This window comes from Callorhinchus milii, unplaced genomic scaffold (genome assembly GCF_018977255.1).
Source record: "Callorhinchus milii isolate IMCB2004 unplaced genomic scaffold, IMCB_Cmil_1.0 Scaffold29, whole genome shotgun sequence".
Lineage (NCBI taxonomy): Eukaryota > Metazoa > Chordata > Chondrichthyes > Chimaeriformes > Callorhinchidae > Callorhinchus > Callorhinchus milii.
The window spans coordinates 2711018-2738302 of NW_024704770.1; the positions used below are offsets into that span (position 1 = coordinate 2711018).

The window sequence follows — 27285 nt, forward strand, 5'->3', positions numbered from 1 at the left end:
GCCAAAAAGGGTTAAGTTACGAGGAAAAGCTGCGTAAACTTGGATTTTATTCCCCCAAGTTTAGAAGATTGAGGGGTGATTTGATAGAGGTTTTTAGGATGATAAAGAGATTTGATAGGGTAGATGCAGAAAAGCTATTCCTATGTTGGGGGAATGCAAAACAAGGGGCATAGTCTTAAAATTAGAACCAGACCATTTAAGAGTGAAATTAGGAAGCATTTTTTTACTCAAAGGGTGGTAGAAATCTGGAACTCATGGATGCTGGATCCATCCACACCTTCAAGAAAGAGATTGACAGATTTTTGATAGATCAAGGTATTAAGGGATACGGGGAGAAAGAGGGAAATTGGATTTGACATTCTAGCAAAGATATAGATCAGCCATGTTCAGCCAGACAATCTTCCATATTGTCATATTCTTGCACACTATACGCAGCAACTTTAGAAGCGAATCGTGTGCATAGTATGCGGAGGGTGAAATCAGCCACGACCTGACAACTGGGAAGTCGGTCTTGTTTTACGCTCAGCTTATAATACAGCCTCAAAGGTATTAGACATTTTAAATACCCACTAAATCGGTCAAGCAGGCAGTATCACTCTTCAAGATTTCTGGAGACTGACATCCTGATTTTCCCATTTCTTCTCCCCAAACTCAAACACATTTTCTGGAGCGAAACTGCAAAAGGTAAAGCTTAAGGGGGTGGAGGGAAGAGGAGGAGAGCGAGAGAGGGCAGTGAGTAGTGTTTTTCAGGATTGAGAATTTGTACATCTAGGACCTAATGATAAGCCAAAACACTTTGATGTTCACCCATATAGTAGATTACTGACTTTGCTAAACATCTTTTGCTACCTGATCGGGTGCTGGTGTTTGAAGAACAGTATAACCACTCTCTAAACACCTCAGTGATGGGTGCAATTCACTCACAAGAGCTCAGAAGTCAGTTTGTTTTTTTTATTATTCATATACAAAATTAAATGTCTATGGTCAATATTGACCCATGCTTTACCAACAGGTTTTGACCTGACAGCTCCCCCACCCCACAATGGACAATGCTTTCTTGTTCCTCATTTAAGAACTATAGAAATTCATTCAACAATGGTGGATTGCAAAAGCCAGTCACAAGAGGGATTCAAACTCATTACTACATAGGCTCACTTTGCTGCTGAAAGTAGTGGACCATTTGTATTTTTTTTCCAAAATATTAAGCATTACAGTATCTGTACAATATTCTCCTGATGTGGCACATCTTTGTGCCCACAATTCACTGTAAATCGATTGTTTCTAATCTCAGCTATGGTAGTACCAACTCTTCCTGATTTCCTTTGGCTAAGAAAATCAGATGCACAAGTCTCACTGGGTCACTCTTCCAGGCATATTAAATGACAATGCTCTCTCACTGGGGACAATTGTTGCATGCTTTATTGCAAACAATCCTTTGACAAGACTGTCCCATCAGATTTAAAAGGAAGATAGATTTATGAAAAGAAAATCCATAGCTTCAGAATCATTGGTGGCTCAAAGTATGATTTGTGATGCGGGCAGCCAACTCTTCCTCATTTTTTTCTTCTTGAGGTCATTCTACCAGTCCGTGCTTACCAAATTCCACAGATAATCGCAGATGAAGCTCTCAGAGTGTTTGGTAGCGTCAATGTTAATTGGCTGTGTTATATCCTTCCCAAAATGAACTGAGAAAATACAAGTTAAGGAAAATATTGCAAAACAATCCAACAAAATGTCTGCTTAAACTCCATTTGTGTAGGATAACTTTCATAGGAATTAAGTTTATGAAGAGATGAGAGAAGATAGCACTTTTTTCTCCACTATAACTGGGGAGGTGATGTTGTAAAAGCCTTCAAGGTCATGAAAGGTTTTAAATAACCAAAAGAGAATTAAACAGGAAACTGGAAAAAAAATATTTGTAGAGGGTGACTGGAATGTAGTATTCTCCTCCTCAAACCACATTGTTCTTCTATTGGTTTAAAAGTGAATTCGATGCTTGATGAAAATAATAAAGTGATCATAAGAATCATACAAGAACAAGTGATCATGAGAATGGGATTAAAAGCAAGAAAATGGGATTATGTAGCACAAAAATCCACACAGGATTTGAATTAAATGACGCATGTTCTGTGCTGCATCATTCCACAATACTCCATATTTAACTTCTTTCAGATTCTGAATGCGCCAGGATAACTGTCGACACAAGACAAGTAGAAATATAAAAATGTAACAACAACGTATCAAAGTTAGCCACCAGAGTGAGTAAATGCAGATTTGGGATGATGATTCTCCACACAAATTCCTATCTTATTGGTGGAAAGAAGAAAGAGAAAACAAATATCAGCATATCACAATCTGAAAAGTGTTTTTTTTTAAAATTAATTTTCTCATATAGTTTTCAAAGTTTCAGAAGCTCCATGCAATGCATGAAAGGATACTGCCTTTAACAACAGAAGGGTCACTGTCGTAGTCCCAAATGATGTTGGTAACTTTGTGGAAAATATGAGCCAAGTACCTGCATAAACCAAATTCAAATATAAGATCTCCACATAAAACAAGATTGTCTGGAGCCAGCCAACAGAGAAGCTTCTTAAGAAGATAAAGAAAAAATGTGATTCAAGCAAATTTAAATCACACCAAAGTACAGCAAATAGAAGCTCTCATTGCATCCTGTAAATCTATTCACAATTTCCTCAATTAGCCAGAAATGACATGAACCAACAGTATACTTGTGCAATTTTTGCAGTAGATGAGAAGTTTGAAAGCATCAAAGTTTGAAGGTATGATGCAGAGACGAAAGGCCAAAGCAGTTAGAAATCTCATGAAATAAACTGGCAAGTGCATCACATCCATAAATGCAGTTGAAAATGATTTAAAACAAATAAACCCATGGCCAAATGTCAGATTTCAGCAGGCCTTAGGCACTTTATCCAGTCGATAGAACACAACACATTACACCCTTAAACAATACTAGGCATAGAATTATCGATTTCGGAGATTTTCCCAGTCAAGTTTACCCACTGTAATTTATATCTTCCATTAGTACCACTCTTTATCCTCATGATCGCTTGCAAAGGACCCCAACATACAGCGTACTCCCTTTCCCCCTAATCTATCCACCAACTTTCCTGTATCCATAACCATCTCAACTGAACCTAGCTTGGGAGAGGGGTGGAGGGGAGAAAAATAGCCTGAATACTTCAGGCTATAATAGCACTCAAAGGTTTACAGCGCAGCCAAGGTTAATGCTGGGACTTTACAATAAAAAATTAAAAACATACTTAGTAGAAGGAATAACCACAAGTGTATCTTCATCCACCTCCTCCTCCATTTTGGCAGTGTCTTCTTCAATCTTTTCAAGTTCCTCCAATTCTCTCTGCAGTAATGTAATTTCCATATGTTAAGGGAAAGAAAGCTGATAAAACTCGAGCAGCACTCAGATATACATTCTAGATTCTCCAAACCTTAGCTCTTGCCTACCTATGTTGGATACTCTTACAGAATTAGTTAAATTGAGTGCATCCCTCTACCGAGAGTGGGGATATTCCAGGCCAGACACTGGTAAATTTACACCGGTAGGTGGCATACATATGTGGAACGCTCAGTCTGGTTTGGCTATTTTTCTTTTATCCTATTCCTCCCCACTCAGTTCGCTTGGATTTACTGCCTCACCCCCATCCTCTCCACACCAGCATTGAGCCTTCAGTTTCTATGCCCAAGCTCTGGAACTCCCCACCACTACCAATCTCTGTTGCCCTGTCTCTTTTTGACTTTGTCTCATCTTAAATTCTACCTCTTCGAATGCGCTTATAGCTACCGGCTCCCTCTCATGAAAAGGATATTTGAGTTCTGTGACTTGCTCCAAATTCTGTTGCTGACTCTGCTTCAATTCTTCCTCAATTTTCCGCAATTCCAGAAAACCATTCTGTTTTTCCTCTTCCAAGTCTAAGACCTTCTGAGCCACACTCTCCTCCATCTGCAGAAGCTCTGAAATACAAAACGCACTTGTTAATTACTGGACCACTCATTTCTCATCACCTGGGAGCCAACATAACAAATAATAATTCTTGCATTTGATATAGCGCCTTATCATGTCTATGAGACATCTCAAAGCGCTTCACAGAATATAGTGCAAAGTGAACTGACTGTATATTTCGTGGTCGAAAATATGCACCTATGCAGTTATTCCACAACTGCTAAAATGTTTTTTTTAAAAATGGTAATGTAGGTGGAGATCATTTAGCTCACCAAGCCAATTTGGCCAGTTTATTTGATACCCCTTTGATGTAAACCTCAGTCTTTTTGATTGTTTAACAAACTGTAGTTTGCAGTCCGAATCAGTACACAGCCTTTATCTGGGAAACGCAAAAGTGCTTTTCACTTTACCTCTGACCAGCTGGGAGGCATCCTTTTCCACTCTGAGGTAGTGGTCGATTGCCTCCTCTCTCTTCTTCATGGCTTTCTGAAGCAGCTCCTCGCCGTGACGGGCAGAGATGATGATCGCCAACTCGTCCATAAGATTCTTCAGCTCCTGGATCTGTGTGTCCATCTCGTGTGCCGTGTTGGACACCTGCGCGCACAACAGCTTATGAGCGACAGTCTTCTTGGGTCCATATTACTTTGTAATAAATTAGTTATTAATTAAGATTTTTTTTTAGACTCCCCTGAGCTCTTCTTCACTTTGCTTTTCGGGGGGAGGGGAGGGGAGGGGGACAATCATCTTTTCAAAACAATAATAATAACTTGGTCACACCTCTGCCGGTACCGGTCTCTCGGTGCTTCCCGGTGTTTCTCTCCCCCTCTCCCCGGTGTCGCTCATATCCTCCCGGTCACTCTCACGGTATCTCTCCGCTCCCCGGTGTCTTCCCCCACCCCCACCCCCTGGTCTCTCGGTGGTGTTCGGTCTCTCTCACCCTCTCTCTCTCTCTCTCCCCCCGTTGTCTTGTCTCCCGGTCTCTCCGCTCCCCCGCTCGTCCCTCCCTCACTGACTGACTTCCCGGTCTCTCTCAACCTCTCCCCCGGTGATTCGCACCCTCCTCCCCGGTGTCGGTCTCTCTCGGTGCTGTGCCCGGTGTCTCTCACTCTCTCCCGGTGTCGGTGTCTCTCGCCCCTGTCCCGGCGTCTCTCGCCCCTCTACCGGTGTCTCTCGCCCTCTCCCGGTGTCGGTGTCTCTCGCCCTCTCCCGGTGACTCTCACTCTCTCCCGGTGTCGGTGTCTCTCGCCCTCTCCCGGTGACTCTCACTCTCTCCCGGTGTCGGTGTCTCTCGCCCTCTCCCGGTGTCGGTGTCTCACACTCTCTCCCGGTGGCGGTGTCTCTCGCCCTCTCCCGGTGTCTCTCGCCCCTCCCCCGGCGCCGCGTCCGGTGCCTCTCACCCTCTCCCGGTGTCGGTCGTCTCTCTCGGTTGCTGTGCCCGCCGTGAGGTAACGGAGCGCTCGGGCGCGCGCTTCTCGCCGGAACTCTCTGGAAGGAATTCAAACAGTTGGCGCCCAACCGCCAGCGGAGCGAGGACCCCGCGCGAGGACAGGGCGGGGCTGTCCCGGCGGCGCCTGCTCTGCCGCCCCCCCCTCCCTCTCCCTCTCTCCCCGCTTCAGCCGGTGAGTGACAAATCAATCCAGTCAGTCTCTAAATAATAATTAATAATAATAATAATCTAATAATCCTTGCAGTTTTGCTATCACAAACATCGCCCGCGAAACACACACACAGTCACTACACTCGACGGCGTCTCCCGTGAAGCGCTTCGAGACGTCCCGCAGACGCGAGAGAAGGCGCAACGTATCAAGGGCAAGGATTATTATTATTATTATTATTATTATACGGCGCCTTGTCAGGTCTTCGAGACGTCTCGAAGCGCTTCGCCGGGATACACCGATAAAGTGTAGTGACTGTAGTTTGGGTGGGGGGGACGGGGGGCGAAACCCGGCGGCCGATGGCGCCCAGCGCCGTCCCCGCGGAGGGTCGCTCAATTATTTATTTGTGTACCGAAGGCGTCGGTGTCTCTGTGGCCCGCGGGAGAGAAGCGATCCGCCAGTGGCACCAACGACCGGGTTCCGACTTGGGTAAACGTTATTATTATTATTATTATTATTAACGTTTGCTCCCAGGAACAAGAGAGTGAGAGGCTTGAGAGAGAGAGAGAGATTTCCCATTCCCACATCCCCTGACAACAACAACAACAACAAGATTGCATTTATGGAGCGCCTTTCACGCCGGGAGGACGTCCCGAGGCGCTGGACAGTTGGGTCGGGACACAGTTGGATACGGACACGCATCGCGTCAGAGGTAACTCGCAGTCGCTGTGAGTGCGGGTGGGGGGGGGGGGGGGGGGGGGGAAAGGGAACTGGTTTGGATAAAACAAACCTGATTTTAATGCATGACATTCTGTGAAGAAAAAGAAAGTGCCGTTCCTTACAAAATGGAAAAGTGACAGATCCTACGGGGATATTGGGGAAAGAGCGAGCGGGGGAGTGGGACTCTTCCGAAGACCCGGCACAGGCAACGATGGGCCGAATGGCCTCCTTCTGTGGCTGTAATGTTCTACGATTCTATCGGTTGCAGAAAACCTAAGCAGAAACACTGGCAAAAGGACATGGAACAAACAGAGACAGCGGGCACACCGGCTGGTCTTCCTATCAGAGGGAATGCCGATCATTCCCAGATTCCCTGAGGGACGATGAGATTGTTGCACGTGAGTTGCATTCTGCACAGCACTCTCCATTGCCGCCTGGGGGCCATGCTCATAATCTCAGCTTGTTTAATAATAATCTTTGCATTTGATATATCGCCTTATCACGTCTTCGAGACGTCTCAAAGCGCTTCACAGGCTATACTGTAAAGTGTAGTGACTGTGTATTTTGTGGGTGAAACTCGGCAACCAATTGCGTCCAGCGGTGTCCCACAAACAGCCATGGATCGAAGTGACCAAATTATTATTTATTTTTGGAATGCAAGCTTCGAGGGAGAGGAGGATGGTGATTGGGAGGAGGTGGTGGGGGGAAGATGGAGGCCACAACACCGTATTTGGGTTATTCACAGTAGGCGGTGAAGACATTGGCTACACAGAAGAGGGTACTATTCTGGTAAGAGCAGGAAACAAAGGTGTCTGCGTGGGAGTCCCAGAGACAGCGGCTGGTGACCAGAGCGTCTCCGCTGTGCTTTTCACCCACTGTCACCACACACAGCAACTTATACCTGGGCGGCAGAACATCCTTCACAAACTCCTTAATTTCATCACACATCTCCTTTGTGAGTGCGGACACAATCGAGGGACAGTAGGAGATGCTGCACAGCTTCTCGGGTAAGTATTCTTCCAGGAACTTCTGAACGGGGAGAGTCCTGAATTTCTCTTTGGGGTTGGAGCAAAATGGTGGTACCTGGAGAGTGAAATAGAAACCATATACTGGAATCAATGCACTGAAGAGAAAGAACAGAGTTGACAGTTAGAGACAGTAAAGCTCCCTCCACACTGTCCGTCCGCACTCTCAGATCGAGGTGAGAGACACAGTAAATCTCCCTCTACATTGTCCATCCACACTCCCAGGTCAGGGTTAGGGACACAGTAAAGCTCCTCTATACTGTCCATCCACACTCCCAGATCAGCGACAGTGTGAGTTAGAGATCGAGTAAAGGTCTTGCGATGAATGTCAATTGGAGGAAAACAAACCTTCTCATTTACTATCTTGGTAACTGCTGGTTTCTTCGCTGCTATCTTCAAAGCTGTTCTTTCCTTTAAAAGCAAAAGAGATTTTATAGCTTCGGTTTCCATCCGAAAGGGTACCTGCAACCTTCCCCCGAGAAACACAGCCTCTGCATTTTACCTTTAAATGCTTTGTCATTCGCCTGGCAGCAAGAAGTCCTTTGAAGCTGAAGGCAAAAGTGTGGGTCTCACTTAACACATTGCCCAGAGAGGCTCTGCCCTTACCCGGTGCGAGCTGCAAAACAACAACAACAAATTACATTTACATAGCGCCTTTCATGTCAGGAGGACGTCCCAAGGTCCTGGACAGTCAGGGATCCGTACCTGAGCTGGTGGTTGGGATCAGGAGGGGTGGAGCGCGAGGAGGGAGAGGGATTGGTGGGTGATCGAAGGAACAGTCGAAGAGGAGGGTCTTGACACCGGTCTTGGAGGAGGCTAGGGATGGAGTGAGCCGAAGGGACTGTGGGATGGAGTACCAGAGGGTGGGGGTAGAGAGGCTGAAGACCCGATCGCTGATGGAGGGGCGGGTAAGATCCAAAGGAAGTTAAAATGAGGAACATAACTGGGAGCGGATTGTCTGTCCCACACCCTGTCCTACCTGTTTGGGCGGGCTGTTTGTGGAGGGGATGCTGTTGTTTCTGGCTTTGGTTGTGCCAGGCACTCTCTGACCAGCAGCTCTGACAGCTAACAGGCTCTCCCTTCTCTTCTCCATGGTGGAGCTTCCCTGAACAACATCAACAACTTCTATTTATATATTGCCCATCACGCGGGATAGCTTGAGATTTGAACTTGAGCAGTTGAGGATCCTTTCTTAACTGAAACACAGCAAAGGTCAGGGATTCGGTGTGTCCATGGCTCACACACACATCCTTGTATTTGATATAGCGCCTTATCATGTCTTCAAGATGTCTCAAAGCGCTTCACAGAATGTACTGAAAGTGAATTGACTGTATATTTTTGTGGGTGAAACGTGGCGGCCAATTGTGCACAGCAGTGTCCCACAAACATGGATTGAATGACAAACTTTTTTTTAAAACGTTGAAGGGATTATTACCCCCGGAAAAGTGATTCGCCAATCGACTAACAACTGGGTTCCTACTTACTGTTAGATAAACAGAGGCGTGGTGGATTAAGGAAACTTGCCCAACGTTTTGCTCTGCCTGCGAGGGCGAAAGTAGATAAAGAGAGAGTGGAGGAGAGAGATAGTATGTGAGAGAGTACACGAGAGATGGAGAGTGAAAGATAAACAAGAGGGAAAGTGCACAAAGGAGGGGTGTGAAGAGGACATGCTTTGAGCAGGTACACCTCTTACCTGATCCCCTGCTCTCTCTCACCTGACTTTCACTCTCACGAATGCAACTTGACCAGCTAGGGGAAGGGGAGGGATGTGGATCATGAAGTAACCAGGTTTCTCTATTATTTATTACACTGGATACTGACACAAATCCCTCCAATCAGAAGGTGAACTCTGCAGATAAGATCCCTAAATATAGTCCAGGAGCCTGTGCCAATCTGAGACTGAGCGGCATTTGCTAACAAATATTTGCATGGTTACTCTGAGCACTTGTTAACACTCTCTAAACAGCGGAAAGCCATATATCAGGGGGTGAACAGTGAGAAAAACCGTGCCACAACATGTCCACCATTATAGTTCAGGTGCACTGTTTATTTTGCAAAGAATCAATCTGTTAGAATTAGGCTGCGGTTACACAGTATATGACTTGCAACAATAACACGTCTCATTATTTCGCTGGGCTGACAACACTGAGTAAGTAACAAGTGGAGCACTGAGGAGGGGCTGCAACATGGGCTCTCCCACTGATTACGTTCTGTGTCAAGGTGAACAGCGAAGTGAACAAGTTGTAAGAGTTATTTGTTTAGAACAATGACTTGCACCCAGTCAGCACCCTTCATTGTAGGATGAAAGTGTGGGAGGTTCAAAGAGTATGGGGATCACTGAGCAAGAGAGGTTGTGGGGACAAGGAGAGAAGGCACGAGCGAAGCATCTTAACCTTGTGGAGTTCTGTAGCTCAGTGGTTAGAGCACTCGCCTCGCAAGCGAGAGGACCTGGGTTTGATTCCCAGTCAGGGAAAAACCACACACATGCCTCTGTTTACCTAGCAGTAAGTAGGAACCTGGTTGTTAAGTCAATTGGATCACTTTTCCGGGGGTAAAAAGCCCTTAAAAAAACTAATAATAATTTGGTCACTCAATCCACGACCGTTTGTGGGACACTGCTGTGTGCAATTGGCTGCCGCGTTTCGCCCACAAAACATACAGTCAATTCACTTTGCAGTACATGCTGTGAAGCGCTTTGAGGCGTTTCAAAGACGTGATAAGGCGCTGTGTCAAATGCAAGGATTATTATTATTCTATCAGGAAACCCAGAGACAGAGTAACACCCCAGCTAGTGAGCTGTCACAGCTGCAAGAGGGCGATGTCTGCTTACCTCCACCACTGGGTTTGAGGTTACAACAACAATTTGCATTTAAATAACACCCCTCACGCGTCCCAGAGCTTCTTACCCCGGTTGGAGTCCATCGCTGCTGGGCAAAAAAACTAAAATTGCACAGAACTGTGCAAAATTGTAAAACTCAACGACTTTCCAGAACCATTCGATCCAGAGTATCGCAATGCCTTCCTTGCCAGCTCCACTATCCACAAATTCCAATTAATTCAGAACTCTGCCACCCTTACACTCACCCGCTCTAAATTCCGTCGTACCCCCATCAACAACAACAACAACAAATGACATTTACACAGCGCCTTTCACATCAGGAGGACGTCCCAAGGCGCTGGAGAGTCATAGATCCAAACCCGAGCTGGAGTTTGGGATCAACAGGCGTTGAGGGTAGGGGTGGGAGGGTGACCGAAGGCACAAGGCGAAGAGGAGGGTCTTGAGACGGATTTTGAAGGAGGCAATAATAATAAAAATAATAATTGGTTCATTCAATTATCTTCAGCCACTGCAGCCCCAAACTTTAGAACCCCCTCAACCTCTTCGCCTCGCTTCTTCCTTCCCCATCTCCAGGTCTTCGTGCCTGAAGACCTTCCTCTTTGACCGCGCCTACGGTCACCATTCTTAGGCGCTCTGAGGCGCCGTCCGGGCGCTATATAAGTGCAGGTTGTTGCTGTTGTCGCCTCGAAGACGAGGATAAGGCGCTGTATTAAATGCCGGGATTGCTATTGTCGGAGATTGCCGAGCGCTGACGGAGATTGCCGAGGGGCGGAGATTGCCGAGCGGGGAGCAGTGACGGGGATTGCCGGGGGAGGGGCGGAGATTGCCGAGCGGTGACGGAGATTGCCGAGCGGGGAGCAGTGACGGAGATTGCCGGGGGGGGGGGGGCGGGGATTGCCGAGCGGTGACGGAGATTGCCGAGGGGCGGAGATTGCCGAGCGGGGAGCAGTGACGCGGATTGCCGGGGGCGGGGATTGCCGAGCGGTGACGGAGATTGCCGAGGGGCGGAGATTGCCGAGCGGGGAGCAGTGACGGAGATTGCCGGGGGGCGGAGATTGCCGAGCGGGAGCAGTGACGGAGATTGCCGGGGGGGGGGGCGGGGATTGCCGAGCGGTGACGGAGATTGCCGAGGGGCGGAGATTGCCGAGCGGGGAGCAGTGACGGGGATTGCCGAGGGGCGGAGATTGCCGAGCGGGGAGCAGTGACGGAGATTGCCGGGGGGGGGCGGGGATTGCCGAGCGGTGGCGGAGATTGCCGAGCGGGCAGCAGTCGGCGAGCGGTTGCCGGGCCGCGCTGGGAGCTGAGGGAGCCACCGCTCGGCTCTCTGTGGGGAAGCCATGGCCACCTCAACGGAGCGTCGCGCTTTCGCTCAGAAGATAAACCGGTGAGAAGCCGCCGCGAGGCCTCCGACCGCGCCTCCCGCAGCCGCTCCAACCGCCCCGTTCCCGGCAGCTGCCGCTGAGCCGACCCCGAGAGAGGGAGACCCGCGGGGCTCTCATTGCCCTCCCGCCCCTCACTGACCCCTCACCCTCCCCTCCTTACACCCCCCTCACTCCCCTCCTTACCCTCACTCCCTCCTACACCCCTCACTCCCCTCCTTACACCCCCCTCCCTCCTTACACCCCCCTCACTCCCCTCCTTACACCACTCTCACTCCCCTCCTTACCCTCACCCTCACTCCCCTCCTTACACCCCCCTCACTCCCCTCCTTACCCTCACCCTCACTCCCCTCCTTACACCACTCTCACTCCCCTCCTTACCCTCACCCTCACTCCCCTCCTTACAACCCCCCTCACTCCCCTCCTTACCCTCACCCTCACTCCCCTCCTTACACCCCCCTCACTCCCCTCCTTACCCTCACCCTCCCCTCCTTACCCTCACCCTCCCCTCCTTACCCTCACCCTCCCCTCCTTACCCTCACTCTCCCCTCCTTACCGCCCCCCCTCACTCCCCTCCTTACAGCCTCATTCACTCCCCTCCTTACCCCCCCTCCCCTCCTTAGCCCCCCTCCCCTCCCCCTCCTTACCCCCCTCTCACCCCCCGATTGCCCGCACTCCCCTTTCACCTTCACCCTCCTTCACCTTTTCCCCTACTCTCACTCCCACCTCTATCTTCACCCTCACTCACCCCACCCTTACTGCTCTCATCCTCCCCTTCATTGCCTGCATCCCCTCCCATCTTAACCTTCACCCTTATTCTCACTCCTCCCGGCCCTCAAGGTCCGCCTGAAGATCTTCCTCTTTGACCGTTGCCTTTGGTCACCTTCTCACCCCCACCCCTCTTGATTCCAACCCCCAGCTCAGGTGCAAACCCTTCACCCTCCTATACCTTGGGACATCCTCTCAAAGTGAAAGGCGCTCTATAATTGCAGTTTGTGGTTGTTTGAGCCCCAGAGTTTTAGATTTCAGTTTTACAAACACTCGAGCGATTGATCAATAGGGGCTGCTTCGAGATTCTGTGGGTGCTGTACCCTGTGCTTTGTCCTGGCTGTCACGGCCTGTCATGGCCTGCCTCCTGGTCATTCAGTGATCCAAGCTGAAACGAGAGGAATAACCAGTGCTTTATGAGCTACTGCAGAGATTAAATACTGCAGAGTATAAAGGCAGTGGCAGAGGCACCAACACTAGATTACAACCAACCTCACTTGTAGGTCCCCGGGGTGGCCCAGTCCCTTTCATGCTGAGGCTGAGACCTGTGAGGAGAGTACAGTTAAATAATTACATTGTTCATTCAGCAAAGGCACAGTGCTGCTAATCATTCAAGGAAATGTAAAACATTACCTGGGAGGTAATAATAGGAGTGTTTCAAGCTTTACTGTTAGCCTCACCCTTTCCCCAACAATGTGTGATCTGATATTTGTTTATGAAGACTACGCGTTGGGTATGTTTCCTTCACTTAGTAAATAGGAACCCTCTTGTTAGTCGATTGGTGGATCGCTTTTCTGGGAGTAATAATTCCTTTAAAAAAATTATAATAATTTGGTCACTCAATCCATGACTTTGTGTTTCACTCACAAAATACACAGTCAATTCACTTCACAACATATCTTGTGAAGCGTTTTGAAACAAGATAAGGCGCTCATATCAAATGCAGGGAATATTATTATTATTAATATAATAATACCTGAGTCCAAAATATGTAGAGCAACCAGACATGGACTCTAGCTCAGGAGCAGGAATGTGAACAAACAGGTCATATTTAATTGCACAGACTAGCCACAGAGGAGGTCATTGGGAGATCGTGAGAGCAGATTCAAGATGGAAGGAGATAGCTATTTGGTGAAGATATTGATAATAATAATATGTCTCAAAGAGCTTCACACAGAATATACAGTAAAATGAATTGACTGTACATTTTGTGGGCCAAAAGCGGCAGCCAATTGCTCACGGCAGTGTCACACAAACAGTCGTGGATTGAGTGCCCAAAAGTATAAATATTTTTTAAAGAATTATTACCCCCGGAAAACGATCCAGGGGTACATTGACTGAAGGGCATGAGATGTAGAGTGGTGTTGCATTCTTTAGTTATATTTGTACATTGGCTTAGCTGGTTTTCTGTTTTGTACATTTCTGTTTCCTGAAGTCAGTAACTCAATACCTCACTAGAGAAGTGACATCTGAGGAGATAGACAGGTGGAGGTGAATAGGGCATTGCAGTTACGTGCTCTCAATAAAAAATATATCAGGTACTTATCAGGATATTATTGTACAATGTCTCTGCGATTATTAATGTGTTCATCAGGTTTGTCAGTAAGTGGTTGTTGGATAGTTATGAATCAATGTTTCTGGGACATTTTTCATCTGATGCTCAGTATCGATCGAGCAAACCACCGTTAAATTTCATTGTGTGCGTTGTGTTTGTGTGCGCGCGCACGCGTGCATGGAGTTCATTCAGTCCATCTGTTTGATGCCAGCTGCTTCACTGGAGAAACTACTCAATACCCATTTCCTACTCTTTTCCTGCCTCCTTTTTTTTATTTATAGATGCGGAGAGTGAGTGTAAGGCTGTAATTTAATTTAATAACTGAGTTCAGATGACATTTACAAACAGAACCAGCTTTGTTCTTGGACTTTGATACAATCAGAAAAGCATCTTATGCACGGTTGGTGAATGGCCTGGTCAAAGCTCGAGGAAAGAGATGTGAGAGAAATCAAAATAGCAATAATAATAATTACAGCGCCATTGAGACGTCTTCACAGGATTATACTGTGACGTGTCGTGTAGTGTAGTGACTGTGTGTGTTGTGGGCAAAACGCAGCAGCCAGTTTCGGAAAGCACCATGTCCTTTTACGCGGAGTTAGACAAAGGACATTCTGTGGATGGGAAGAGTTAGCTTTGACTCTGATTCTGTCCTTTGTATCACAGCGTGTGGCTGTAACAGCAGTGAGTCTGACCTCCAGAGAAAACTACAGTAACATATAGACTGGCATGAGTATCCAGTCAATCCTATCAGATCCTGCGGTGCGAGGAGTGAGAGAGGTTAATGGTACTGTACTCGCTGACCAGAAAATGATGTAGAGACACTACTGTAACAATAACAACAACAAATGACATTTGTATAGCGCCTGTCACGTCAGGAGGACGTCCCAAGGCGCTGGACAGTCAGGGATCCGCACCCGAGATGCGGGTTTGGGAGCAGGAGGGGTGGAGGATAGGGGTAGAAAAGGGTGACTGAAGGCACGGTCGAACTAACAAGAACAACTTGCATTTATACAGCGCGCCTCACGCAGTAGCTAGCTTCCCAGAGCACTCACTTGTACATAGCAGGAAGGGAAATAGTTCTTGGCTCTGAACTGAGAATTTGTTTCATATGGTTCTGTTTGTGCGCTACGTTTTCGAAACCATAAGCTCAGAAATCTATTTCTTATCTTTTTTTTCGCTGGTTCCCAAGCCGTGGGAAATGGCTCCCCAGTCGTCAAAGATCTCCGTCAGGAAGAGGCGAGGGCTGAGTGTGAACTGCCCACTTTTCTGTGCTGACTGGGAAGCTCATAAGTGACCTCTCACACACACTTACTCACACACATGCACATATATCATAATAATAATAATCCTCGCATTTTGATACAGTGCCTTATGACGTCTTCGAGACGTCTCAAAGTGCTGCACAGAATGTACTGTAAAGTGACTCGACCGTATATTTTGTGGGCAAACCGCACATACACACACTATGCCTGGGTCCAGGAGGAACTAAAGGTGGTGGAGTCTTTTGCAGCTTAGAACCCATACCAAATGGGGGTAATTCCTGGCAATCTTATGGGATTTGAATTCTTTCTCTCCCCTGCCCCTCCCATGTTATAACTGAGGCATTAGCTAGTTTCGCTCCGAGACACCATCTGGCGTGAAGGACGCTACATAAATGCAAGTTGTCATTTCACCACCAGCATCAGCTTCATTCTCTTTGTGGATATGTTTTCAGTGCCATAGTTAGAAGATTTGCCAGAAATCAAATGGAGCCTGACTGAAAATGAGCAGGAAACAGCCTGAATCCTGTTCTGTTTTGTTCGTCGTTGCTTTGTTACCGTGGAGCTGAGCTCGGTAGCAGTGGCAAGCAAGACTCTTGTGTTTCTGCTTTCAGTTTTCTTCCTGCTCACGGTGGTTGGTTTATTTTGGGCTTCGTACCAGGGTAATTCCCTTGAGACTTTTTCTCCCTTCCCCCTGAGAAAATTAAGAGCCACAATAGACAGTGACATCTGCGATTGACCACACGCGTGTAACCAAGCTCGGGATGAGATTCACTGAACTCACTGATGCGACGAGACGGGGCGTTCCTTCACAGCTTTGTGGAGCTGAACAAAAAAGAAACTGGGCCAGCTGTGAGTTAACCTCAGGCGGGCGGGCGCGTGTGTGGTGTCTCCCACTTCAGTGTCCTGTTCTGCCTCCGAACCACCCTGAGCCACCCCTCGAATGTCAAAATCTCGAAATCAAGTGTCGGTGTGCCCCCGTTGATACGGAGAGAAGTGATCAGTGTAAGATGCAGCCGCTCACACAAACCATGTGGTGGAAGGAGAAAACTGGGTTACGCGGCAAGGGCGGGTAACTGGACCTGAGTAATTGTACAGATCAGCCATAATCTTATAGAATGGCGGAACAGGCTCAAGGGTCTGAATGGGCTACTCCTGTTTCTGTGCTATATACGGCAGTCTATAGCTATAAACGGCAGCTTTTTCGGAGAGCCAGGCTGGGGAAGATGAACCAAATAGTAAAATCCAAACTGGCAATCAGTAAATTCAACCACTGAAGGGCTCAAAAGAGGTGAGGGAAGCACCTGAATTTCTCCTCTCCCTTAAAGCTGCTGTGACTCAGCTGTTCAGAGTTGTAATGTGTTGCGGGTATTGTTCATAAAGTATCACCATTCGGCCCCGAGCGTGCACCAGGCACACCCTCCCGCGTGGCCAGTTTAGCCTGAAGTTGGCCACTGCTACCAACCGGGTGCCCAGTCTTTCCATTTCATTGTAAATGCACACAGCGCCTGGTTGCTAAGGCAGGCACTGCGTTTCTGACCACTCTGCACAAAAAAATCTCTGAAAGCATTTACAGAAGCATTGTTCCCCCCTCTGATACATTGTTCACTCCTCACACAGATAATGTTCGGGTTTCTCCAAATGTCCTTGAAGCCGACGCAACTCTCTGGGATGTAACTTAACAACAGATTAACACAAAAGTGTTTGGATGTTGGAACTCACTGTACTTTGAGTTGCAGCTTCACAGACGCACACACCTGTTTTGCTGGCTGGTGTTGAACATGTGGAACCAATTGAGCTGCTTCAGTGTCTATTCCTTGTTTTGTTCCAACTCGAGTGAAGTTATCAGTCTGTGAAACACCAGCACAACATCAACAGTTGGTGCCCCATTCATTGAGGTGCAGTTGCTTTGGCTGTAAAGTGCAGGTACTCCAAATCTCACAGGACTCTGGCTTTGGCGGATTCCCTTCAGACCCCAGTAAGTCACACCGCTACGGTAACGCCACTCAGACACAGTCTACTCTTAGAGCTGCGGAGTCCTGTAGCTCAGTGGTTAGAGGGCTCGCCTCGCAAGCGAAGAGAGTCCTGGGTTCGATTCCCGGGCAGGCAGGGCGAAACGTTGGGCATGTTTCCTTGCTCCACACACATGCCTCTGTTGACCCAGCAGTAAGTAGGAACCTGGTCGTTCGTCGATTGGCAGATCGCTTTTCCGGGACCAAAAAATAAATTTTAAAAAATCCACGACTATTTGCAATTGGCTGCCGCATTTCGCCCCCAAAATGTACAGTCGCTACTCTTCACAGTATATCCTGTGAAGCGCTTTGAGACGTCTCGAAGACGTGATAAGGCACTCCGTCAAATGCAAGGATTATTATATTAATATATTACTCTGTGTGGTTTTCAGTTGCTATGATCTATCCAGTAAGCGGAAGGAGTTCCCGGGTGGTGACTTATTGATAGAAGTTAGCACACTGATAAAAGCGACCCAGCCTTGGATTTCGCGGCGGGGTTGTGGCATTAATCTTTCTAAACGGTTCGAATGTTATTTGAGTGTGAGGGAATAATCTATTACCAAATAAAACTTCTGTGACCCACCCATCGATTGATGCAATCTGGACACAAGCCAGCTCCCACGATTTCCTCATTGATATCAGGTTTACTCTCTTGCAGATTGGATGCAAGTGGCACTTTAGGTGACTTCATACCCTGTGATCTCAATCAAAGGAAAGCCACGGTGAAGCCGAGCACAGATTACAGTAATCACCAGAGCGGGGCACACATTAAATTAGGTCATACATTCTGGAGATCAGACTGCCGTTTTGATTAGCATTTTACAACTAATAATAATAATAATCCTTGCATTTGATAGAGCGCCTTACCATGTCTTCCAGGCGTCTCAAAGCGCATGACAGAAGCCACTCTAAAGTGAATTGACTGTATATTTTGCGGGTGCAAATATATTCACAGTGAGATGTCTCGAAGACACGCTAAGGCGCTGTATCAGATGCAAGGCGTTTGGTGTTGTGTTAAATTAGTTTCCCTGTCTAAACGTGAGATATCAGCAGGAAGGCTCCAGGTCGGGTTGTTGTTGAGTGAATTGCTGGGTAGGAAGCGACATCAACCGCTTCACATTCTGTCTGCTGTCTCATGATGTACACTCAATTCACTTTACAGTGTATCCTGTGAAGCGCTTTGAGACGACTCGAAGACGATAACAGGGATTGTTATTCCTGCTGGAAAGTGCACGTGTGGGGATATTGGGTGACAGGGATGAGGGTGGGAGCGGGGGCGTTTAACCTGCTTCACTTTAACAACGATATTAATAAAGCAGACATCGCTATGTTTTCTGCGATGTTTCATGTTTCACTGCTGAGTGGCTGTGAAGTGCAAGTGTGGGCGGGGAGGCCCTCCCAACCTCAACGACGAACCTCAACTGCGGCCATGAACTTGCTAATAGTTTGCCCTCCATTCCACCATCGGTGGCTTCGCTTTCAGCCACTACGCCCGGAAACTCTGGAACACTCTTACTCTATCCCTCCCTCTGTCGTCACAGGATATTCTGTAAAGTGAATTGACTGTATATTTTGCGGGTGAAACAAAAAAATTACATTTATAGAGCGCCTTTCATGTCGGGGGGACGTCCCAAGACCCTGGACAGGACCTGAGCATGGGGCAGGGGTGGGGTAGGGGAGGTAGGAGGGCAACTGAAGGCACGATGTAAGAGGAGGGTCTTGAGACTGGCCTTGAAGGAGGCGAGGGAGGAAGCGAGGCAAAGGGACTGTGGGTTGGAGTTCCAGCGCGTGGGGGCAGAGAGGCTGAAAGCCCGGCCACCGAAGGTAGGGCAGGAGACATGGAGCAGTCCAGAGCTCACTGAACGGAGGGAGCGGGCAGGTTGGTAGGGAGTCAGCAGGTCAGAGAGGTGGGAGGGGGCGAGGCCATGGATGGCCTTGAAGGTGAGGACGAGGATCTTGAACTCGATCCTCTGGGGGGTGGGGAGCCAGTGGAGTCGGGCGAGGGTGGGAGTGATGGGGTCACGGAGCCTGGTGCGGGAGAGTACACGAGCCGCAGAGCTTTGGATGATCTGTGAAGGGAAGCGTTTGGAAGGCCGATGAGGAGGGATTTTCCATAATCGAGCCTTGAAGTGACGAATGCGTGGGTGAGGGTTTGGGCAGCCTGAGGGGTGAGGCGGTGGCGGAGTCTGGCAATGTTGCGGAGGTGGTGGTAGGCAGTGCCGGTCATGGCGCCGATGTGGGGGAGAAAGGACAGAAACAACAGCAGTGTCACAAACAGTCGTGGATTGAAGTGAACAATCCTTTTTTGAAGACGATCTGTTTGGTTTATGAATGGTGATCTGTTTGCATTTATATAGCGCCCCTATTGACGATAATCCTAGCAATCCTTACCATTCCTTGCAAGCAACTAAACAGCTTAAAAAGAACACTAATTTTGCAAACAACTAACTGGCTGTCAGATTGCACCAGGCCAGCCTGAGGGGGGAGAGAGAGAGTGAGAGAGCGAGAGCGCGAGCGCTGCCCTAATGAACTTTGAAACTTGATGGCAAAGAAGCAGATTTTATTACGTTTGTTTCGATTTCTGGAAGCAATGATACATTTCTGAAATGATAAGTCATGGAAAAGCAGACCTTACAGTGTGGGCTTAGTCCTGGCCAGATGGGTAGAGTGTGTGTGTGTGTGTGTATGTGTGTGCGCGTGTGCGCGCGCGCGTGTGTGTGTGGAGGGGACGCTATCCCACGTGAAGGGCGCTGTAGAAATGCAAATATAAGTTGTGTGTAGGGTGTGTGTAAGGTGGCAGATATCACCAGGGTCATTGTTTCAGGACCAGCAATACAGGCTTTGTTCAGCTCGGCGCTGTGCTTGTGTGTTGCCTTGTTTTATGCAAAGACCCGGGGGGGGTGAGGGGGGGGGGGGAGCTATGACTAATCTGCTTTCCTGGAAGAGCGATGCTTGAGATCCCATTTAGTCATGTTATGCCTATGTCTGTGATGACCGGCCCAATGCCCGCTGAAGGGGGTGAGATCTGTGCCACGCTTGGGCTTGGGCTTGGGCTTGCCAAGGCCAAGTTTCTCGCCCGTTGAGGGTTCTGTTTTGTGGGATTCCTCAGGGATTGGAAGCGCGGAGTAAAAGTTATGGAAATCCATTTTTCAAACCCGGCAGCTAGTCAGACCCGGAGTGAATCACTTCCTGTTATGGTTCCATTCCACGAGCAAAAGCTGCTGTGAATCTCTGGGGCTTACTGTACTACCAACAGGATTTGGGTTTGCTCAGTCAGCTGCTACCAGGTGCAATCCTCCTGCTTTAGGGTAATAATAATTAATAATAATCATAAGAATTTGGTCACGTCAATCCACGGCACTGCTGTGCACAATTGGCTGCCACGTTTTGCCCACAAAATATACAGTGTACAGTCTATTCTGTGAAGCGCTTTGAGACAACTCGGAGACGTAAAGTGAATTGACTGTGTGTTTTGTGGGCCAGAACGTCAGAGTGAAACAAGTATCCTGGATTGTTTCAAGATGGGTCCGACAGACTGCTGTCTGGCAAGGATGATCGGGAGGTGGAACAAGTGGAGTTGAGGTACAGATCAGCCATGATCTAATAGAATGGCGGAACAGGCTTGAGGGCTGAATGGCCTCCTCCTGCTCCAAGGTTACAGTGTTGTTTATCCTCCTGTCTGGTTAGTCTGGGTGAATGTATCTAGATGATGGGACCTGCTGTTCCTCTCAGTTCCCATCTGCTCTGGTTTCGTTCTGACATTGCTTTGCTGCAGGGGGTTTCTGAATTTATTTACCGCCTTTCCTCCCCCCCCCACCCCACCCCCCACACCCAACCACGGTCGCTCAATCCCACAGAACAGAAGCAGGAGAAAAATACCGGCCCTAAAATCTGCTCGCTGGTGATGTGGTAATGTAGATATACGACAAAGTCAATGTCAATGTCCTGATGGTGCCTGACCGTTTCTGTCGCTGGCTCTGCTTTATATTATATATCCCCTGACACCCTGACCTAACAAAAATCTATCCACCTCAGTCTTGAAAATGTGAATGGATTCTGCCATAATCCACAGCATTTTGGGGGGAGGGACAGAGTTCCAGATTTACACTAACCTCTGGGTGTGAAAACATGATTTAAACGGCCTAGCTTTAATGTTGAGCTGATTATAATTGAGATGAGTAGGAATATGTTTGGTGGAGGCTGGGAGTGGGAGTGGGAGGGGGGGGGGCTGTACCTTAAACACAATGCTCCGCATCTCTGGGGAAGTGGCCCTCGGAAAGGCTGAGGAAGTGCATGGGAGTTTTCAATTATTCAGCATTTCCTGCAAACAGTTTTGAGGATGTGGATTCATTCCTACTGGTATTGTCCTCCATTGGATTCCGCAGATCTCCAGGCAGTGACTGGACACTGTGGGGCTATTCTGAGCACTCCAGTGGGCAAGCAATGCCTGTCTGTGTCAACACCTTAATATATGCAACCAGATATCCAATAACCCGGCAGTATTTCAATTAATCATTGCAAATTATTATAATAATCCTTGCATTTGATGCAGCGCCTTATCACATCTTCCAGACGTCTCAAAGCACATCACAGGATACGCTGTAAAGTGAATTGACTATATTTTGTGAGTGAAACGTGGCAGCCAGTTGCGCACCGCAGTGTCCACAAACAGTCGTGGGTTGAAGTGACCATTATTATATTTTTTGAATGAATTATTAACCTCGGAAAAGCAATCCACCAATAACAACCAGGTTCCTACTTAATGCTGGGTAAACAGAGGCGTGTGGAGTAAGGAAACTTGCCCAACATTTTGCCCTGCCGAGAATAAAACCCAGGTCTCTCACTTGCGAGGCGAGTGCTCTAACCAGTGAGATACACAACTCCATTATGTTGATACTTGTTTTTTCAGGTACCTTTTTTTATTATTCACTCAGATCTGATGAAACTCTGACATGGTATCTGATTGAGCCTGGCACCGAATTCCACTTGAATTAAAGCGTCTGTTTGTTAGAGCTGAGGAATTACTGAGTAATTATTCCTGGTCCCTCATATTCTGGGGAATAAGGTAGTTTTTCCCAGCCTTGTGATTATTCCCCTAGTTTTAGCTTCAGGACATCCTGTAGGGCTAACGGTCTCATGCCCCACCTCTTTTTTGTATAACTATAAACTCCACCAAGTATAAGTGCTGGAATCAAATGCTTTGTTTTTATTCAAAATGATGGATATTTGAATACACAAGGCTCAAAATTCCACCTAGTCTTAACCTGCTTGATCCTCTTAAAAATTAAGATTGCACAAATTAAGGCTCAATTTAAGAATTTCCCACAATTTTGCGCTTCCTTACATTTAAAGGCAAAATGATATCAGAGGCTAAGACTAGCGTGAATTTCGGTCTCCTGAGGCTGGCCTCCATATATCAATTTTTTTNATATCACTCTCATTCCAGCGTCTGACCGTTTGCCAGATTCCCATTGTGGGGATGGAATGTTATTCCAATGGATTATTGTTCTCTTTGCAGGACGGTGGCAGCTGAAGTCAGGAAGCAGGTCTCCAGCCAATACAGCATCTCACCCCAGCTGTCCAAGAAACGTAGCGGCTCCCATCAGTCGGTCAGTAATGCAGCTGTCCCTAACACCAGGCACCCTGTGGGACATGTAGAAGAGAAATAGATAGTCAATGAGTAAGGCTATTAACGGGAATTGGGGAAGAGGTAGGGAAATGGGATTAAAAGCTTTGCCTCATCTAATAAATTGACATAACAAGCTCTTTCTGCTCCTATGTTCTTGATTCCTTGAAGCCACCCCAATACCAAGTCCAATTATAATAATAACAATAATTCTTGCATTTGACACAGCACTTCATCACGTCTCAAAGTGCTTCACTGAATATACTGTCAAGTGAATTGACCTGTATAATTTTGTGGGCGAAACGCGGCAGCCACTTGCGCACAGCAGTGTCCCACAAACAGTCGTAGATTGAAGTGACCAAATTAGTATTTATTGTTGGAATGCGAGCGGAGAGGGAGAGGAGGATGCTGGTGGGGGGTGGGGGAGATGGAGGGGCACGACATTTTATTATTATTTTTTGAAGGAAAAGTTAGCCAATCGACTAACAATCCGAGTTCCTACTTACTGCTAGCTAAACAGAGGCGTGTGGAGTAAGGAAATTTGCCCAACATTTCGCCGGGTGGGAACTAAACCCAGGTCTCTCGCTTGCGAAGCGAGCGCTCTAACCGCTGAGCTACAGAGTAATGTGTCCAAGCCAACAGTCCCATTTAGTTACCATGTTCTCCAAAACAAATCACGCTTTGCCCACACTCACTCTACTCTGGTCACAAGGCAGCTTCCATGGTCTAATCATCCTCTGCATTGTGGTCCAGTGTCACAGCTGCTGAGTCTAGCAGGAGGCTGAGTTTTTGGCTCTGTGAAGGGCCGAGTGCCCTACATCGCGCTTGTGTTTGGTGACCGAGCTTTGATCCAGTGTTACGGTCTGATAGCCTGCTTCAAGTGATAAGACAATCAAGTGACAATCTTCTTGTGTGTGTGTGTAAGAAGAAAGGATGTGGTGACAGATATTGATGTGAAGATTGCACCGTGCGGTCTCCAAAGGAAACTATTACGCCACAAGTAACACTGCTTTAGAGACCGTCTTGATTTGTTTAAATGACTCTTTCTTAAAACCAGTAACATCCCCAGCCAGTACAGTGTCTCACCCCCATCTCCAGCCATTACAAACCAAACTATTACAGATCATTCTGATTAAAATTGCAAGGACTTTTATTTTCCTCCAAAGGTTGATGTACAGTTGACGATTGTAATAATCCTTGCGTCTTCTAGACGTCTCAAAGCGCTTCACTGAACTGTAAAGTGAATGCCAGTTGCGTACAGCAGTGTCCCACAAACAGTCATGGATTAAGTGAACAAATTATTACTATTTATTATTATTAATTTTTTCAAGGGATTATTACCCCCAGAAAAGTGATACCCCAATCGACTAACAATTGGGTTGCTGCTAGGTAAACAGAGGCGTGTGTGTGGAATAAGGAAACTTGCCCAATGTTTCGCCCTGCTCGGGAATCGAATCCAGGTCCTCTCACTTGCGAGGCGAGTGCTCTAACCACTGAGCTACAGGACAACATACTGTAAAGTGTAGTGACTGTATTTTGAGGGCGAAATGAATGATGTTGGCTATATATGGGGTCCTTCCTCGCAGGTTCCCCTATCGGAGGTGGTGGAACCGGTAGACTTTGAGGAGTACCTGACGACGCACCCTCCTGCCTGTGAGCAGGGGTTGCTGAGGGAGCTGTTCGAGTTTCCAGCGGACGATATCGAGGTGGTATACGAGCCGCGGGAATGTCGTACCATGGAGCCAGGAATCCCGGAGGAAACGTGAGTGTTCGGCGGCAAGCGGGAACGAGGATCCCAGGCTCAGGGAAGCAGCACGTGCGGCAGAACGTAACCCTGCCCTGAGCAATAATAATAACAATCCTTGCATTTGATATAGCGCCTTATCACATCTCCAAGACGTCTCAAAGCGCTTCACAGGATACACGTTTTTTTGAAGGAATTATTATTACCCCTGGAAAAGTGATAGGCCAATCGACTAACGATCGGGTTCCTACTTACTACTAGGTAAACAGAGGCGTGTGTGTGGAGTAAGGATACTTGCCCAACATTTTGCCCTGTCGAGAAACGAATACAGGTCTCTTACTTGCGAGGCGAGTGATCTAAACACTGAGCTACAGAACTCCATAGGCTCTAACCACCGATGTTTCAATTCATCTCCAGCTCACACATGGTTTCCTTCTCTCTTAGGGGAATGGATGCTCGTGTGAGGGATTCTGTCCAGATCTACACCGACGACTGGGTCATTGTCCACAGAAAGTAAGTCTCGCAGCTTAATTCTATCAGTGCGCTGTGCTGCTGTAGTAATTATTCTGTCGTGCTGTAACAGTGACAGAATTTACAATGCAATACAAAATTACATTTACACTGAGTCTTTCACGTCAGGAGGACGTCCCAAGGTGCTGGACAGTCAGGGATTTGGACCCGAGCTGAGATGGTGGGGAGGGAATTGGGATCAGGGAGGATGGAGCTTTAGAGAGTGGCCAAAGGCGCGGTCAAAGAGAAGACAAGGGCCTTGAAGGAGGCAAGGGAGGGAAGCGAGATGAAGGGAATGTGGGATGACATTCCAAAGGGTGGGGGTAGAGAGGCTGAAGGTCCGACCAACGATGGTGGACCGGGCCGGGCGGGGGACATTGACTAGGCCCCAATCTGCTGAGCGGAGGGATCAGACAGGTTGATATAGGGTTAGCAGGTCATGGAGGTAGGAAGGAGCAAGGCCGTGGAGGGCTTTGAACTCTATCCGCTGGGATGGGTAGCCGGGCGAGGACGAGGGTCGGGGTGATGGGGTCACGGAGCTGCAAGAGATGCTTTGTTTGGACACGTTTAAGATGTCTTAAAATCAAAGTGGCGACGAGGGAGTAGGGCAGAGAGCCCGATGGAATGAGCTAACCTTTGAGATTTTGTTACCGCCAATAGGTTTGGTTCTGTTTGTAACCCTGCAACATGTTTTTCAAGGTACCAGCAGTTGAGCACAGTGTTCAATCCCAACACAACGGAGAGACAACGGGAGAGACAGAAGGGGCTCTGCAAACAGATTTTCGAGAGTGATGAGGTAGCAGATGATCGAGGAAACCAGGACGAACAGGTATTTGAGAAACTAAGCAGTTAGTCACTGCTGTGCCATCACCCAGGGCTTTAGTACGCTGCGATGCTGATTGATTGACTGTTGTAGCTCAGTGGTAGCGCTCGCCTCGCAAGCCAGATGACCTGGGTTCGATTCCCGGTAGGGTGAAATGTTGGGCAAGTTTCCTTACTCCATACACGCACCTCTGTTTACCTAGCAGTAAGTAAGAACCCAGTTGTTAGTCGATATCGGATCGCTTTCCATGGGTAATAATCCCCCAAAAATAAATAAAAAATATGGTCACTCAATCCACAACTGTTTGTGGGACGCTGCTGTGCGCAATTGGTTGCCGCGTTTCTCCTACAAAATATATAGTCAGTTCACTTTACATTATATTCTGTGAAGGGCTTTGAGATGTCTCAAAGACATGATAAGGCGCTATATCAAATGCAAGGATTATTATCATCATTAAATCCTCTTCGATCCCAGTCTGGCGGGTCTGGTCTGATTGACGTCCCTGGTTTCAGGATGAATTGAAGCGTCGTTCGATGTCTCTGGACGACACACCCCGGGGTAGTTGGGCCTCCAGTATCTTTGATCTGAAAAACTCCATGGGCGACGTGCTGCTGCCCAGCCTGCTGGAGCGCACAGCCATCGAGGAGGTGGATCGACGCAACGGAGAGCAGAGGAGAGAGAACAGACACCGGGAAGTGCTGGCGCTGTTCCCGTCCCCGGATGAGGTAAAGCTGTCTTAGCGCCGCTCCCCAGCGTTCCAGACCGCTTGACAGTGGTGGAGCACGACGCAGATCCGGGGGGAGGGGGAGCGGGGAGGTGACCGTAGATATGATCGAAGAGGTCTTCAGACATGACCTGAAGGAGGGGGCGAGGCGGAGGGATAGAGGAAGGGTGTTCCAGGTTTCGGAGCGTAATGGCTGAAAGTGGCGGCCACTGATGGTGGAACGGAGGGCACGAGGGACAAGCAGCCATCACCCTCGGAAGTAAACCCGTGAAACAATTTGAGAGGCTCTCCTGACACAAAAGGCGTGGTATCAGAAGCCAGATTTATTATATTTACTATTATTATTATTGTGAGAATTGATGCCACTTTGTGCACAACAATGGTGTTGCACTCAGTTACCCCTTTACAATCAGTAACTGTTTGATCACAAACAGGATGAAGCGGTGGAACGCTATACCATTCCAGAAGTGCCCAAGGAACATTTCGGACAAAGAATTCTTGTCAAATGCCTGTCGCTAAAGTGAGTATCATAGGATCCTAGAAAATAATAACTCCGTCACTTCTATCGACGACTGTGCTTGCGCAATTGACTGCCGCATTTCACCCACAAAATACACAGTCAACTCGCATTACAGTCTATCCTGTGAAGCACTTTGAGACGTTTCGAAGACGCGATAAGGCACTATATCAAATGCAAGGATTGTTATTATTATTGCAGCACAGAAGGATG

General features: G+C 47.8%; 3 protein-coding genes across 10 annotated transcripts in view; 1 reads left to right on the plus strand and 2 right to left on the minus strand.

Annotated features, from left to right (window-relative positions):
* Positions 1 to 937: 937 nt before the first annotated feature.
* spc24 (SPC24 component of NDC80 kinetochore complex) lies at positions 938 to 5523 on the minus strand. Of its 4 annotated transcripts, none has more exons than XM_007907113.2 (6): positions 5374 to 5523; positions 4387 to 4570; positions 3843 to 3987; positions 3282 to 3386; positions 2439 to 2515; positions 938 to 1685 (listed from the first exon to the last, which is right to left on the minus strand). In XM_007907113.2, exons 2-6 carry the CDS (start codon positions 4547 to 4549, stop codon positions 1579 to 1581), a joined length of 597 nt encoding a protein of 198 aa, XP_007905304.1. In that variant the 5' UTR covers positions 4550 to 4570; positions 5374 to 5523; the 3' UTR covers positions 938 to 1578. The 4 variants fall into 4 exon arrangements, with proteins under 4 accessions (XP_007905304.1, XP_007905305.1, XP_007905303.1 ...); XM_007907114.2 differs by lacking the exon at positions 5374 to 5523 and adding an exon at positions 5151 to 5204; XM_007907112.1 differs by lacking the exon at positions 5374 to 5523 and adding an exon at positions 5083 to 5144.
* Positions 5524 to 6915: 1392 nt separating this feature from the next.
* LOC103187556 (dynein light chain Tctex-type protein 2B) lies at positions 6916 to 9048 on the minus strand. Its single transcript, XM_007907105.2, has 5 exons — positions 9032 to 9048; positions 8296 to 8421; positions 7819 to 7932; positions 7665 to 7727; positions 6916 to 7374 (listed from the first exon to the last, which is right to left on the minus strand). Exons 2-5 carry the CDS (start codon positions 8407 to 8409, stop codon positions 7027 to 7029), a joined length of 639 nt encoding a protein of 212 aa, XP_007905296.1. The 5' UTR covers positions 8410 to 8421; positions 9032 to 9048; the 3' UTR covers positions 6916 to 7026.
* A 2353-nt stretch (positions 9049 to 11401) lies between these two features.
* LOC103187559 (dedicator of cytokinesis protein 7) overlaps positions 11402 to 27285 on the plus strand; it is a 50734-nt gene continuing 34850 nt past the window's right edge. For 4 of the 5 annotated variants that reach the window (XM_007907106.2, XM_007907107.2, XM_007907108.2 and 1 more), the window contains exons 1-7: positions 11422 to 11539; positions 22647 to 22737; positions 24341 to 24516; positions 24943 to 25011; positions 25708 to 25837; positions 26344 to 26556; positions 26990 to 27075. In XM_007907106.2, coding sequence (XP_007905297.1) covers positions 11493 to 11539; positions 22647 to 22737; positions 24341 to 24516; positions 24943 to 25011; positions 25708 to 25837; positions 26344 to 26556; positions 26990 to 27075 — 812 coding nt within the window. In that variant the 5' untranslated portion in view covers positions 11422 to 11492. Of the gene's footprint in view, positions 11540 to 22646; positions 22738 to 24340; positions 24517 to 24942; positions 25012 to 25707; positions 25838 to 26343; positions 26557 to 26989; positions 27076 to 27285 lie in introns of all 5 variants that reach the window. The other variant, XM_042344595.1, reaches the window with a different exon arrangement.

What these genes read in the sequence shown, in the direction of transcription:
- LOC103187556 (XM_007907105.2), bottom strand. Translation starts at nt 8,409, where the DNA reads ATGGAGAAGAGAAGGGAGAGCCTGTTAGCTGTCAGAGCTGCTGGTCAG. An exon ending in CAAACAGCCCGCCCAAACAG is followed by an intron (nt 7,933 to 8,295) that starts GTAGGACAGGGT and finishes GTTGTTTTGCAG; the next exon opens with CTCGCACCGGGTAAGGGCAG. An exon ending in GAATGACAAAGCATTTAAAG is followed by an intron (nt 7,728 to 7,818) that starts GTAAAATGCAGA and finishes TTGCTTTTAAAG; the next exon opens with GAAAGAACAGCTTTGAAGAT.
- spc24 (XM_007907111.2), bottom strand. Translation starts at nt 4,819, where the DNA reads ATGAGCGACACCGGGGAGAGGGGGAGAGAAACACCGGGAAGCACCGAG. An exon ending in GAGCAAGTCACAGAACTCAA is followed by an intron (nt 3,387 to 3,842) that starts ATATCCTTTTCA and finishes TATGGAAATTAC; the next exon opens with ATTACTGCAGAGAGAATTGG. An exon ending in GTGGTTATTCCTTCTACTAA is followed by an intron (nt 2,516 to 3,281) that starts GTATGTTTTTAA and finishes TGGTTTATGCAG; the next exon opens with GTACTTGGCTCATATTTTCC.